This window comes from Rousettus aegyptiacus, unplaced genomic scaffold (assembly GCF_014176215.1).
Source record: "Rousettus aegyptiacus isolate mRouAeg1 unplaced genomic scaffold, mRouAeg1.p scaffold_m13_p_2, whole genome shotgun sequence".
Taxonomy (NCBI): domain Eukaryota; kingdom Metazoa; phylum Chordata; class Mammalia; order Chiroptera; family Pteropodidae; genus Rousettus; species Rousettus aegyptiacus.
In genome coordinates, this window is record NW_023416295.1 from 150,736,491 (window position 1) to 150,752,759 (window position 16,269).

The following is a 16,269-nucleotide window of genomic DNA, read 5'->3' on the forward strand; positions in this document are numbered from 1 at the left end:
CAGATTTAGCTAGACCAGCTGATCTAGCCATCTTAACACCCTCTTGGGTTCTCATTAGAGTGGGAAACATTTTTTTTCCCCTTAAGTCTCAGTTTTTTATCAATTTCAGGAAAATTTGAGGGCTGTCATGTGAAAGGTCTGACATACACTCTGAAGTGGGTATGGGAGCATAATGCATCTTTGAAAATAGATGAGGATATTCTGACACTGAAGCTGAGGATATTTGGGTGGATAGTGGTCAGGGGTTGCCAATGTCTGGGAAGTTGCCAGGTGCAAAAGAAAGCCAGTCAGACCAGTGGGTCTCTGCTTGAGCAAATGTTAGTTCTAAACAGTCTGAGCTTGTGACTTAAATATAGCAGACTTTTGGAGAGCAAGGATTCAATGTTAGGACTTGGCACCAGATAAATTATATATATGACCAATAATGTTCTAAAAACAAAGATATACAAAAAAAAAAAGCTTCATAATAAGTAAAAATACTGAACACTTCTTTTTCAAATCACGGTGTGATGGTTAACTTAATGTGTCAACTTGGCTAGCCTACAGTGCCAAGTTGCTTGGTCAAAGATCAAGTCTAGATGTTGCACGTAGGTATTTTTTAGATATGATTAACACTTAAATCAGTAGATTTTGAGAAAGTAGATTATCCTCCATAGTGTGAGTTGGCCTTATCCAGTCAGTTGAAGGCCTTAAGAGAAAAGACTGAGGTCCTCTGAGAAGGAAGGAATTCTGCTTTGGACTTGAGCGGAGACAATATCAATCCTTCCCTGAGGCTCCAGCCTACCCTGTAGATTTCTGACTTGCCATTTGCCACAGTCATGTGAGCCAATTCCGTAAAATAAATCTCTCCATCTCTCTTTCTTTAAATCCTATTCTATCTATTGTCTAACTATCATCTATCTATCTATCTATCATCTATCTATCTATCATCTATCTATCTATCATCTATCTATTATCTATCTATCATCTATCTATCATCATCATCTATCCTCTCTCTCTCTCTCTCTCTCTCTCTCTCTCTCTCTCATCTAATTATCTATCATCACCTATTTATCCTATTTCTCTGGAGAATCCTGACTAATACACATGAGTTATAGAGCTTGGATATATCCTTGTCCCATATTCAGTCTAGCGTTTCTTTATGGGATATTATGGGCTTGGGACAATTCTTTGCATGTGGGACTGTCCCACTTATTTCAGAACATTTAATGTTTCTGTCCCTCTCTCCATTAAATACCACTCGTAGCTTACTCTCAAATCATTATGACAACCAAAAAGAATCTCACACATCCTCAAACCCCTCCAAGGGAACTGCCTGGTACTGACTTAATTGAGAATCACTGATTTAGTTCAACCTACCATTGTAAAGACAAAGAAACTGAGGTCATGAGAAATTGTGATTTTTTTTTCAACCTTAGTAGCAAAATGATAGGGAAGACCCAGGTTTTTGGAATTTAGTACATTCCTACTTCCCCTATAAATCCTATGAAATAAGGCTAGATGTGTTCATTTACATATCAAATGTATAAAAACCCTTGGCATATTATAAATCGATGATTTAGCACCTAAAATTTACAATTCTACTTTTCACATTTTGAAGCATCTTCAGCTAGGATCTAATCACCTATTGTTTGGTTCTCCCAGTGTCCACCCTGAAAATAATGCTCTCCTTCCTTGATTTAGCCGTGTGCTTCCAGTAAGAGCTGTCCTACTCTTATGTAATTTTGCAGTTAGTTTGAGTGGACATCATGGCCCAGGCCAGCCAATCAGAATCATCCCCTGTTATTTTTCAAACTATGAAAAAGAAAGAATCTGTAGTTCCTTTTCTAAACTGTGGAAACTAGAGAATGTGATGTTGGTGCTCATGTTTTCCACTATGAGAAAGAAGTTGGTTTGCAGTGAAAGAAAATGAGAACAAGACAGGGAGAGAAGCAGAAATGAGAAGTAAAAAAGGGGGTTTCTGCAGGGGCCAGGCCCCTGATCCCAGTCATTCTTGTGACTGAACTTCTTCTTCCCTGCCTCCTCCTGGTTTAGCTGCTTATCTCTTCGTTTGATTATATGACATAGTATCCTTTGAACAAACTACCTTTTTCTTTGGATAAACTAATTTAAATTGTGTTTCTGTCATACACTATTAAAACATTTTTTTTTACCAGAAAATAACTCATTGAATCTTTTAATGATGATGAAATTTAGCAGAAGTACAGAACTAGTTACACTGGAGTTTGATGGCACACAGAGGTCACACGGTCTTGTAGGAATTAAGAAGCAATGGCTTCAGTGGGGTTGAATGTGTACTGACATCATAATTTTCATCACTATCATCGGAATTATCTAGATACTTTTTTTCTGAGTTTTTGGTTTATTTTTCTTATTTTATTGATACTTTTCTGAAATGCTGTCTCATCATAGATCTCCAATTCAAATTAAATTTCTCTTATTTGAGAAAGAGTATTTGATATAGCATCTATAATTTCTTATGTATTTGCATGCAATGGATAACTGAACAAACTCTATGTGGAATTTCTCATGACACAGATTATAGATAGGGGCTTTGTATTTGATACGTATAAGGTTCTTCTCATCCTTAAATTACCTGTTAGAATTTCTACACTAGGATTCCTACTCCTTTTTGCAGACAAAAGGTCTCCTTTGTTAATGGATGGAAAGAAGAAATGAATATGAGTAATGAGGAGAAAGCAGCTACATTCTATAATCTGGTGTTTCACAGGAAAGAATACCTTTGAGGCTTTATAAAAATTACAATAAAAAATATTTAGAAAATTCACTTAATGTTTTCCTTTTATTTGGTTTCCCTGAATCATGGACCACTGTGTAGAAACCTGAAGAATGTGAAGCCATCTAGACTGTGTTATGTGCTGTCAAATACGTGGGATGGAAACTTAAGGACCAGTTATAGTCCTCACATGGCTGAGATCCTAGACATATTCATTCCCATCTACCGCGACACATGCGCTTTAGAAAAGGGAGGTGTTGCTAATATTTTTTCTTTTACACAAACCATGTGTAACTCTCTTTCCCCAATTTCTCTAAGAAAACAAAACCTCACAAAGAAATATTAAATAGAATGCCAAGAGTTCTATAAGAGCCCCACTGCCGACTCTCACATGCTCAGAAGACAAAGGGTTCATTTCATTTACCCTTGCTGTGGCATATGTGGCATGAAAAACACACTCAAAGTCCCTGGAGAGTGAAAACCTGTTTCATATCTCAGTCCTCTGCCTGCTTTCTCCTGCACTCTCAATCACCTTGTTTTTCAACGATGGCTTTTCCTATTATCATGTTTGTTCACCCCAGTACCTGTATCTCCTTTCCTTCATTTGTGCCACCCAAGTCATGACCTACTGACTAAGGGTCGACATCCTATCTTTGAATCAGCAGCTTGGACACCCCTCAGCCCCATTACCATTCTGCTTATTATGTAACCACATCGCAAGCATGGCCCACTAAGCAGACAAATGACGCCTGCACAAACCCGCCAATTCCTCTGCCCTGTCTGCCACAGAAGGCAGAAACTATTTTATTCACTCACCTCAAATTGAAGAGAAAATTTATAGTCAGAATCTTTGGCCATATCCTTGATGTAGGCATCAAAGTCATCCAACTGAACTGGGCTTTGTCAAACACAAAGAAATGCATATTTAAAAAATTCTGTTGATAGGTATCATATCTTGTTTAATACCATACTTTTCAAACATGAACAATTTTCTCGGAGAGAGTAGAAGTCATACTTCTTAAAAGTTACCACTCTTTTTTATTTGTTGTTGATGTTAAACTTACCAGTCCTTAATATATTATAATTTTTAAAAAAAGCTATATATAGTAAACTTCCTTGAAATAGAAGAAACACACCATAGGTTATAAATATTTGCATGTGTCATCTTGTTCAGTTCATGTTTGAGGTCCACATGGCCACCATTAACCCCACGCTTCAGATGAAGGAACCGAGACTAAGAGAGGTTGGGTAAGTAGTCCACGGTCACATGGCTATGAAGCCATAGAACCCTGGGCTAAAACCCAGAGAGAACGACTCCTGGTACAAAGATTTCCCACTTCAAACTTGTCATTCTTCCAAAAGAATGGCTAGGCGTGGGGCCCCTGTCCTGGTATGAACTTCCTTAGAACTAACTGCCTTCACTGGCTACTGTCTTTGAGCAGTGCACTGACCTTAAAGTTGAATTTAATGATTCTAGTTTTCAACTCAGTACCAGGAAAATGAGAGCATCAATAGGGAAAGCAAATTAAAAAAAAATTTATGGGTTAGAAAAAGCAAGAGCAGAAAGGAGAGAAAAAAGAGAGACAGAGGGAGAATGAGGAAGTAGAAGTATGAACATCAGAGAGAGGAGAATGGTAAGGAGGAGAAAAAGAAAGCTGTGAGGGAGCTGGAATCAGTAGGACAAATATTTAGAGGGAAAAGAGGAAAGAGAAGTTGAAGGAGAGGAGTAGAGAGGGAAAAGGGGAGCCAAGGGGACATGGTGGTGGGGGTGAGGCATTTGGAATGAAAGAGGAAAGGTAAGGAGAAGGTAAATGAAAAGATCAAGGAGGGAGAAGCTCCTAGAGAAGGAGGCAAAGTTAGAAGGAAAACGGGAAGAAGGCATGAGGAAACTGGCTTGACGCAAGGTTTAGGCTTGTGGGCAGTTTCTGCCTCCCTTACTCTGTACCCAAACTTTTTGTCCACATCCTGCTTCTCCTTCTCCTCTCTGCCTGGGTATTGGGAGGAGCAAGCCCTGATAGAGTATCCCCTTACCCCCTTTTGGTCCTGAGACCCTGTTCTTTTACCACTAAGAGAGGTATATCTCTTAATAACCCAAACAACAATAATTTTGAACAACAAAGTCTTTGTTTTTGTCAAATCGTTCCTTCCAGGTGGCAGCTCCTCTCCTGTGTTTATGTTGCTCTTGTCTCTCTACATGACTTGATATATGCCAGTGGAATGCATACTGACTTGAAATAGATTTAGGAAAAAATTATTCTGTTATCTATACACGCAAAAAAACATATGATGTTTCTATGTATCAAGGATGAATAGAAATATTTTTGCATCAACTTTTCTTTTGTATTATATACTTGATGATTCCCCCCCCCCCCATTAGCATGGATGCCATAGATCTGACTGGAATCCTTAACTGCCTCTTATTAATTCATCAATAGTCTATCTTAGGCAAGTATCAAGGAAGAACTCTATTTATAGGAAAGTTCCACTCTTTATATGTAGAGTTAAACTAAAGGTCTGGAGGTAAAAATCTAACTACATTTTTAAAATCAACTGATGGTTGATTTTCACCCATCAGAATCTTAATTCTTACGATTTAACAATTCATTAGATATGTGAAACCACAGGCTAGCAAGAGTAATTGTCTTTTTCTATTTATTATAAAGATTTCCTAAGACAGCGTTTCTTGAAATATTTATTGTAACATCAAATATAGTAAAAGCCTTTCCCTGCAATAAGCACGGAACTTCCAAATACAAAATAGCAAAGATTTTTGTACAGTTTTAATGCAGCTAAAAATTAGATTTTTTTTTATAAATTTAGAATAACAGACGTCCTTCTGCAAGAATTTTATAATTCCTAACAACCCATTCTTTCTCAGGTAATTTTTCTTATTCCTTCCTGACATGGTTTCTGTGTCGCACATTCTTAGCAGTCACTGCCGTCCATCAGCTATTATGTGCCATCCACACCAACACATAATAACTTAGCCGTTTGAATATACATTTGCCTTTTTCTTAAGCATCCCTTTTATTTTTACTGATTTGCAATGCTATTTTATTATTATAGTTATTATTCATTTTATTATCCAATTTTATTACTGTTAGTGATGCTTTAAAAGCTAAATTTCTTACACCATTTTGATGCTAACTTTTGTACACATAGATACAGACCTACTTGAAGATATATTTTTTCAACAGTGACTTGTCTTTGTTAACTGTTGTTGGGAAAAAATGGGAATTGGGGCAAAACAGAAAGTAACACAAGAATTTGTAATTTAAAGTGACATTTGAAGATAAGCACTTTTTTAAATTTGGAAAGTTAAAATAACTATGAAGAACATTTTTAAATGAAATATTTTTTAATTAAATAGGAAAATATTTACTGGATTACGTACTTCAGAGTTGCTAAGAGACTAGATCTTAAAGGTACTCACCACAAAAAGAAAATGATTATTATGTGACATGATGGAGACGTTAGCTAAGCTATAGTGATAATCATACAATACATAAATATATCAAGTCAATACATTGCATACCTTAAAGTTATACAATATTAAATATCAATTATATCTCAATAATAATAAAAAACTTACTTAGTCAATTTTCTCTTCTTTAAACCATTTTTACTCCTGAGAATTAAAAAATAAAAAGACAAATTTATTTGGGCAAAAGAATTGATTAACATAATGATTAAACTTGAAGAGCTTTAAATAATTATATTGGAACCTCAATTTTATTTAATTTTCATTAAAGATATCTCAGGTCTATTTAATTACTTTTCCTTATTAAGAAAATAATGACAATAATTTCAGATTTATTTTTAAAGATTCTATTAGGTTGCAGGAATATACCTATACTTTATACTTAATATTTGCTAAAAATTGAACTCTGGGAATATAATTTCTTGCTACTAATGATTAAGTTGTTAAAGTATTTGTAAATATAGAGAAGTATCTACTGCCTGAATACTCCAAGTTCTATATGCAAGAAGTAAAGAATCAGGGAATAAAAATGAGAAATAATGGTAGGAGGGTGAATATGTTGGTTTTTTAATTAAAGACTAAAATAACTTTTTTGGATATTTTTGTTGGGGATGTGAATTTGTGTTATTGGTATTGACCTATATTTTATATAATTTTACTATTGCATTGTTCTTATTCAATACTGAATTAGTTTTTAAGTTATTGAAAAAAATTGGACCTAGTATCTGCTTGTTTTTAATTCATTACTAGTTTGTAAGATCCAACACATGTAATGCTAATGTATGCTTCAGTTAATTACATTTTAAGAGGGTATTTAGGGTGATCATTTTCAATCAACAAGTAAAATAACTGACCTCAGTTAGTTAAAGATAGTATCTGCTGAAACACTTTGTATATTTGATTGCCTTATATAAATAATAAATACTGACTCATGATTGAGTGTGAGTGACAATTTTTCCAAGTAAAATTACCAGTAATTTTAAATAATGATGGAAGCACTCAAATTTTCATAAAACAGTCTATAGTAAATAACCAGTTGTGATTTGAGTACTCTCATGTGCCAAATTATTTATAACAAGAATTATGAGTGTTCGGATACCTCAATTTCCAGAAAGCCTTTAGTAGAATGAAGCACGACATTTTTTGTGCTTTTATAGCACTTTACTCACAAGTATTTCCCAAGTTGTCTGGCTGTCCATTGCATATGTATTCCCTGCTAGACTGTCCTTTCCCCTAAAAGCTGAGAACACTTAATGGAACACATAATGGGTGGTCAACAAATGCTTTTTATTTAATGATTCGATTAAGAATTTGATACTAGACTTGGGCTCCCGAGGTCCCATTAGGAAAAGGGGACTTGTGGAAGGAAAGGAAATAATGCAGGATAGAAAATATGGGAAAATATCCATAAAGGTAAGTGGTGTTTATGGTTTTTCATTTTCTGATTTAAGGTAGTTTTTATTTCTTTCCATTTCTAAATGAAGATAATCCATTCAGTAGTTCCTGCCCTATTTTTTCTCTCTCGTCTTCTCTTTGTCTTCCACATGCTTGAGATTCACAGGAAGTATATATTACAGTTTTTATTTTGCCTCTCCCTCATCCCTCATCAAACACACACACACACACACACACACACACACACACACACACACACATACACAAAAACAAAACAAACGACAGTGTAATATTGGACAAAGATGTCATATAAACTTTTGGAACTCTACAGGAATACTTCTTGAATAATTTTTACTCAGCTTTTGCAATGACAATTTAATTAACTTTAGGAATCCCACATTTACTTTGTATAGCAGGAGCCAGTTACTCTCATGCTTTATGAAAGCAGAACTTTAGCATAAATAACCAACAGTTCTGATAAAGTCAAGAGGTTGCCAATATATTTTGTGATTGGGAGTGAACAGACTTTATCCAAAACAGACTTTAAGGAAACTGGGAAGAAACTAATGTATGTGGAAGGGTAACACTGAATAAATTCAGTGCTGAAATATTAAGCTGCTACTACTCAACAGCTGTGTAGAAATCTGATTTATGGAGGAGAGGCACTTTTTTCTTTTTCAATTTCATTCACTGATGATTGAATAAATTTTAAATACAACATAAAATTCTACCACACGTTTTATATGACTAATTCTCATATACTTATCATCATAAGTGTATGTCTTCATATTTTTTTGTACAGCTTTCATTGTGCTGTCTAGTTTTTGCTGAATTCCTATAGATTCCAAATGGTTCCTGTATACTAAAACTGTGGGACATGATAGTGCTGAATTATGAGACTCCACAGCAATACCGATAGGATTTTTCCACTTATTCTGTTGCTGTGCTAATTCTAAGACTAAAATTAGGGAAAAAGTCATTTGTAAATATGTAAGTTAAGACTTTGCTATCAATTTTAACTTCAGCACATTATGGAAAGAGCTAGTGTGTGTGTGCATGTTACAGTGAGCATGCTGGGCTATTTTTAGGGTATCATCTTATCGTCGCAAAAGATTTTCTTAATAAATGATAAATAACACCCATCAGACAAACAGTATATATGCATATAGGATTATGCACTTCTTTCAATTTTCCCTTTCACTTATATTAGGTAAGAATCAAAACTCTAATGACTTCAACAAGTTATGATGCATTCTTCATAAGTTCTTCATGGTACGACAGTCTTAGAAAGCCAATCGGATTGAAATTCGTTACAAAGAAGAATACGAAGCAATGGCAGAGACATTTATAAAAGTTAAAAACAAACCAAAAAATCCCCAACTCTTCCCTGTAAAAAACTCTAGATGTCCCCAATTTCATAAGCACTAGTTACTTTCTCATGAGCTAAACGGAAATTATTCCCAAATGTTAAAGAAGGTCTTTAGAGTTATACATTCTCTGGGTAGAACATCCAATAACCATGAGTAAAGTTAAATATTTTAAATGTTACTTCATGCTTAAATCAACTTTTGAGGAGTTAGAATAAGCAGATGAAAACTTGAGTACAGCATGAGGGTGACTATAATGGTAAGAAAAAATAGGGTGATGACACTAAATCTAGATAGAGCTATTCCAAATGAGATGGTTTTCCTTGAAGAGGAAACACAATCTGAGATCACTGAAGTGGGAAATTCTGGCAGAATACAATCTTAAGATTAAACCAACTGAACACAGGTACTCTACACTGATTCTGCTACCGTCCCAGAAAAAGATTTGAGCAACACTCTGAAAAAAGAGAGTCTCTTGACTTCCCATAACTACTAGAGGCAACAGCAGGATTTTAGAAAGTCAAAAGGAACCTGTCTTTCCATGAAGTTGACGGTTTAGAGAACCTAAGCATTTTGTTAAGAAGGAGGCGAGTGGATGGCTCTGTTATTTGTGGCCATTAACAGGGTAGATGAAATATAAAGACAAACATATCTGAAGGAGGATTAAAAATGACTCACAAACGAAAGCAGAGAAAAATATCCGCAAGTTATTAGACGAAAAGTAGCAAACAGTAGGGAATTTGAGGGATTTTGTGACTACGGAGCTGAACTTAAAGGAGCAGGAACCATAAATTTTACTATTTTATATCTGGCATGGCACAAGCCTAGGGCTGAAAACATAAATTATGATCAATATATTTTCATTGGTTGGTATGTGTGGAGTTTACGGAAAGTGACAAAAAGCGTGGGACTCGGTTTTGCCTTCTTTTCTCACTAGGAGGTAACTATTTACAGTTTCAGGGCCATTCTTCTAAAATCCACTAGAAGAGTTTTTATCCCTAACTTGACTTTCATGTTATTTAATTAATACTATAAATAGTGGACATTGAAGGACTTGCTGAAATTTGATCTTGTGCTCATCAGAGGAAACTATTGAAAAAAGACATGCAAATAAGCATAGGCCTGTCTGATATGAACTTAAAATAAATTGTGGAAATGAGAAACCCAGAGAATTAAGCAGGGAAATGAATATAATATTATATGTATCTTTCTTTTGTTTCAATTGAAATCTGTGGAGGGTGCCTTATAGTATTTGTTATGTTCTAATGATAGGTAGAATACTCGAGGATGATTGGATGTTGAGTTAAAAGTAAATTTATATTTTGAAAGTCAAAATTGAATTTATATGCACTTCTCATATCTGAAAATTATCTAATGTTAAATACTTAAAGTATTGTGTCAACTATGGTGAAGCCCTACAGTGAAACTTATTAAAAACAAACTTAAAGCAGCTGTGAATGGGTCCTCATCATCCAGCACACTCCTTTGACTTTATTACTTACATATCGGTGTCCACCATGTTTCGAAAGTTTTTCTCTAGTCTTTCTTTCTTTTTAAAGAAAACACAAATTCTGGTAATAATCTCTATTATGAGAAAATGCTTTTTTATGTTTCTTCCATTGCAATTCGAAGTCTTAAACTTTGCCTGCTGTATTTATTCCATTCACAGAGGAGCTGAAGGACATTTGATCAATTATCCTTTGGATAGCTAACTCTAGATTGCTTCTCATTTTCCCCTCTTCTGACCCAGCACAGGCCATTTTTGTCCTATCAACTACTTTTTTAATTTCCTTTTAGTGAGTCCTTTTTGAGATGCTCACATTTCTGGATCTGTCTGTACATAATTTAGTACCTAACACCATAGACTAATACTTAAGAACACTCGTTTTATTTAAAACCTGTTCTCTGGGAAACCACTATCATTTTGTTTATTTGTTTTGGATTATTTTTTTATGGCTCAGGAAAAGAAATAGTCCTAGACACTTTTGTCTCAGAATTCAAGATGATTGATTATGGTTATTATATTTTATAAAAACTGAAAAAGATACTTTTCAAGATTTGATTATTAAAATAATTTAAAAGCCAAGAAAATAAGAATTTTAAAGAGGCTCCTCTTTACACAAGAAAAAATAGATTTCAGAGAAACCTGGGTTTGGAACTTGAATTTTCTACTTAGTGTGATGTTAAGATAGTTAATCTCCTTAAATTTCTATTTCCACATCTCTAAAATGTAATGCTAATGTCCTCTGCAGAGTTGTGGGGACAATTAAGGAACATAATTATACAAAGAGGCCTGCACATAGTCAGCGGTTCCATAGTCCCTGGGTTAGCATTATTGTATACATATGGAGGACCCAAATACAAGGTATAGTGCTCTGGGTTTCTCTACCTTAATGTATTTCCTCCTTCTTGGAAATATAGAACTCTCAAATAGATGGAGAAGGTAAGAAAAATGAAAAGCGTCATTTATTAAGATGGGAGTTCAATGTATTGACTCAAGAAGGAACAGATGACTAGTAATAAATAGAAGAAAAGCATGCCAAGACCATCCCAAGAAGAAAATTTAATTGGAAAAAAATTTAATTATTGTTAGCATCCTGGTACCATGAACTGCTTTGATTTATTTCAGTGTAGGATTAATCATTTTAGATACTGCCACACATAAAATAATTAAAAGAAATTTTCCTTTTTGCTTACTTCCCACCAGTTAATTTTTAAAGACTTTGTGTTAGGTAAACAGTAAAAAAAAAAAAAATCACTTACCAAGGATTAATATAAAATGCCAAAAGATAATCAGTCCAAAGACATGAGGGTAGCAGGGTTAAGAAAGCAAATATACTCCTACGCCTGTGAGCATTAATAGATAACAGATGTAAAGATGAAAAAGTGGCAAGAGTTAGTAATATAAACGATGAACAGATACAGTAAATTACTTACTGGGATCAATTAAAATAAACACTGTAATTATAATTAAATATTATCCCATTCTGTGAAACTTAAACCTGAAGGCTTAAGTGCTATAATATTTTATTCACACACAGCCTTATTGTAATCAGATATATTTTTCAACTTATTTTGTGTTAATTAGTCTGCTAGTAGGTGATTACATTTTGCATTCAGCAAACTGAAGCTCTTAAATGCTTCATTAGTTATCTCGAGTCTTATTCTTGAATATTACCCTGCAGTGCTTATGCTTATTTTAAGAAACCTGTATCACATCGTTTGACAGTGAATAGCTAACAGTAGTTCGTGGGAGGAAATATAAATGGTCAATTTATATATATTGATTCTGGTGAAGACTAAGCTTTTGGGACACATTCTTATAAAGCTGCACTACTGATGCATTACTGTCATTTTCTATATTATTTTCATTTTAACTTATACATCATTTCTTTAAAATAACCCTTAAAACGAAGGTATGGCATGACACTTGTGTATCATTCATTCAAGAAAAGTAACTCATCAACTGTCGAATCTGTAATCTAACCAATACTCAGCTGAGTGGGAGCAAAATTATTTAGTTTCACTTTAATTCTAATTCAGACTGTTGATTTAAAATGCATGGTTTGAAACCACTTACAGATAGTCAAACCACTTGTAAAATAGAACATTCATTAATGCAGATTTAAAAATATTCTATGGCTGCATCTATAGCTATTCTGAGAATTAGGGGGGAAATTCTATCACCTTGTCACTTTAGTTATTACAAATTCCCCCTGAGATATCTATTCTCAGTCAGCCAGAAAATGCTGGTGCTGGCAAAACTGTTTTTGCCAAGAGCCGTAGGAGCATTTTCTTGATTTTATTGAAAGATTCTGAAGTGAATTCTTTTTTTGCCTCATTTCTGTAAGTTGTGACTGGTTGTGCAGTCAATACACAGCCCTCCTGAGTCACAAGTATAAATAAATAAATCATTTCTTACACAGACCACTTGTCACTACTCTGTGACTGGGCATTTTTTAAGGGTATGCCAGACGAGAAATAAATATAAGTGAATTAGTATCTTAATCTTGGAAAAAGTGCTAATTATGTTTGAAAAAAAAAACGAGAAATATTTCTTAATTTTTCACCAAGAGTTTATGAATTTCTTTTTCTTCACATTTGGATTAGTTGTATTTTAACAGCGAAATTCCATTCAGGTTAAAACTAAAAATAGCACCACCTATTGTCCTGGTTAAAAAGAATCCTATTTCAATTGGACTTTCAACTAGAGTGGGCATCAACTTAGACACGCACGCTGGAAAAACGAACTTACATTTTAAATAAAGCTCTCCCTTCCTCATTGATTCTGTACAGTAAAATTTCTACTCTCAGCTATCTATTTCTTTAAGATTAACTTTTTGGGGAGATTAGTGGGGAAAAAATATTATTTACCAAGGATTAAGGTGAAAGGTATATATTTAAGTGTGCTTTGCATGGTCGCTTGCAAAAAAGCTAAACTAGAATCATGTAAGCAGCACTGGTTTCATATTAAATTATTACTTAATTAGCAGTTTTGTTGGGTATTGATAGCAATGTATTGTTAATTCTCATGTATCACGTTGTTAGATATAATGTCAACCAATTTAATCTAACAAAGCTTTCTTAATTCTCAAAATACCTCATCCCTCCAGGTTCTTAATACTCAAGCATAAAGAAAAACAAGGCCATGTCTCCTCATGGAATTTTCCTGGCTTTCTTTAATATGTATTTACTCATAAGTATAAGAGTTAAGGGCACTAGACTGTAAACTTCTGCTTGATTATTTGAACAGAAGTTGTGGCTCATGTCCTCAGGCCCTGAAACATGAGTTTTAAATAGAGATACTGTTCTGTCTCATGCTGCTTCAACGGAGTCTCCCTTTGTGCCCTCAGCCACCACGTGTTCAGTGTGGCTTCTGCATTAAAGCCCTTCTTCCACACAGTTAATGGGCTACTTGAATAACTGAAGATTTAGTCCTTTATTTAACATAATAGATAACAGAGCAGATGATGACAAATTCTCTACTTCATAATTGCATTAAACTAATATATACCAATACAATTCTGTGAAGTCCTAATCTTTGAAAGTTCACTTCAAAGAAATTATGAAAGGATAATCAGACAAAACCATTTATCCTCTAAAGATAGTAAAATAAAGCTTGAAGCACACACAACACAGCTAAGCTGTCTAGAGGCTTGTTCCCAAAGAATACTCACCAGTTGTATGGAAGCTTTCCATCCCTCTCTAAGGATGCAAAATTGACAAAAGTTCCTGCTCCACACTCCCTGTTTGAAAGGAACCAGAAAATCAAGGTTACTGCTCGATGAAGCACTCCTTTACCTTGACGTAAGTGTTTTTACTGGCTTATCACCATAACATGAAATATTTTTTAAAAAGCTAAAATAAGTTCCAAGTGTTCCTCTCACACACAATGCAAACTATAAAGATAAAGCAAAACAAAACAATTTTTCACAAGGTCATACATCTTCATGTCAAGTTATTTGAGACCAAAAGTTTCAGTTCGCAGTTCTTTCCAAAGCACACTAATGATTCTAAATAAATCTTTGAACTACTTGGGGGATATATATATATATATATATATATATATATATATATATATAAACAAAGTAAGGTATGGAAACTCTCCATTTTTAGCAATTTTTTTATGGGGTTCATAATCATGGCAAATCAAGCTGGATTTTCTTATTCCAAAAATTTTCCCTCATGTTGTGATACACATATTACATATCACTTGAGAAGAGAGTAAAAGAATATACTTATTAAAATAGATTGGCTTTGCAGGGTCTCTTATCCAGAAAGCTGCTTTTTAATATGTCAGTAGAAAATATTGTTAAACCTTTTTTTACTCCCAGAAGGAAAAAGATGAATATATTCTCATGCTTTTTTCTACCATTTGCCTAATATCATGCATAAATAACATAGTTTACTGGGGTTCATACATCTCATTTTTTTCTCTATATGAAATTAATGGACTTATTCAGAATTGAAGCAGAAATTTTTGACAGTATTGACACAATGTGCGAAATATTTCAGTTATCTGCCTGTATTTATTAGATGTTCTAAGAATAGTTTTCTTCTTTTGAAAAACACACTAATATGTCATTATATTATACTGTATTTTAAATTACACATTATCAATTGATTTTCCTATGTTGACTTTCTATAATATATAGGAATTTATTTAAATTAGAGGGATTTATTTTACCTTCTAATTCAAGGGTTCTTAATATGGAGTCCAAGAATAGAATTTAGGGCTCTATGAACATATGTGGGGGAAAAGTGCATCTTTATTTTCACTTCTCACTGAATTTAGCCATTCCTTCAATTATTAAAGTAGAAAAGAAGTCACAATAATATCATCAGTACTTGTGAAATTTGCTGACAATAGAAAATGCAGATTTTTTATAACAGACCTGTTGCAAGTATTGAATATTGTTCATATTCATCCTTATGTTGAAATATGAGTTATCAGACACCACTAAATATTTAATATATTAATGAAGAAGCATAAAACACATTTGTTTTTTAAATACTTTGATGACCGCATTTTAATATAACAAGTTTTTTTTTTTCAATCCTATGTATTTGATTTTATGCACTTAAAAAGAAAGCTTATTCTTGGAAGAGATCCACAGCCTTCATCAGACTGCCAGAGAAGATTATGGGACAAAAAATGTTAAAAATTTCTGGCTCTAATGGCCAGCTGGCTGAATTAGAACCATTCCTCTGAATTATTTTGCTGTATGCACCACAGAGAATGCTCCTGCAATAATACCCTCATAAATAACGCTAATTCTATCACTACATTGTGGCCCCTCCACTATTACCGTTGTGAGCTAACATTTATTGCACACTTCTTGTGACTTATGCTATGCTCTTACTGGATTATTGCTCTTCACAATCCACTAATGTAGTGGCTATATCATCTTCATGGTATACATTCTTTCCCTGGCTTCCAACCTCCCACACTGTTAGTTTTCCTTCCATTACACCGAATGCCTCTTGGTGGTCTCGTTTGCTGCTATCTTTTTTTTTTTCCATGAAAATCTTACTACTAAATTGTTTTGGTGCTTAATCCAGAGCCCTCTTCTCTAATTTATACTTACTTCCTAGATTTCATCCACCATTTATACATGAATGGCACCCAAATTGGAGATTTATATCTTGAATCCAGACTTCTCTTCTGGACATCGGACTTTCATGTTCAACTGCCTACCCTTACTTGTAGACATCTCAAATTTAGCAATTCCAAAACTGAAGTCTCGATATTCCCCTACCTCCGAAACCCTTTCATCTGGAATCTTATT

General features: G+C 34.1%; 1 protein-coding gene across 3 annotated transcripts in view; it reads right to left on the bottom strand.

Moving 5' to 3' along the window:
• The window catches only part of PTPRO (protein tyrosine phosphatase receptor type O), a 184,283-nt gene that overhangs the window by 18,134 nt on the left and 149,880 nt on the right, over window positions 1-16,269 (bottom strand). For 2 of the 3 annotated variants that reach the window (XM_016140556.2, XM_016140558.2), the window contains 4 exons: window positions 14,158-14,226; window positions 11,744-11,827; window positions 6,330-6,365; window positions 3,554-3,635 (listed from right to left, as the gene is read on the bottom strand). In XM_016140556.2, the coding sequence (XP_015996042.2) occupies window positions 3,554-3,635; window positions 6,330-6,365; window positions 11,744-11,827; window positions 14,158-14,226 (271 nt within the window). The remainder of the gene's footprint in view (window positions 1-3,553; window positions 3,636-6,329; window positions 6,366-11,743; window positions 11,828-14,157; window positions 14,227-16,269) is intronic. The other variant, XM_016140557.2, reaches the window with a different exon arrangement.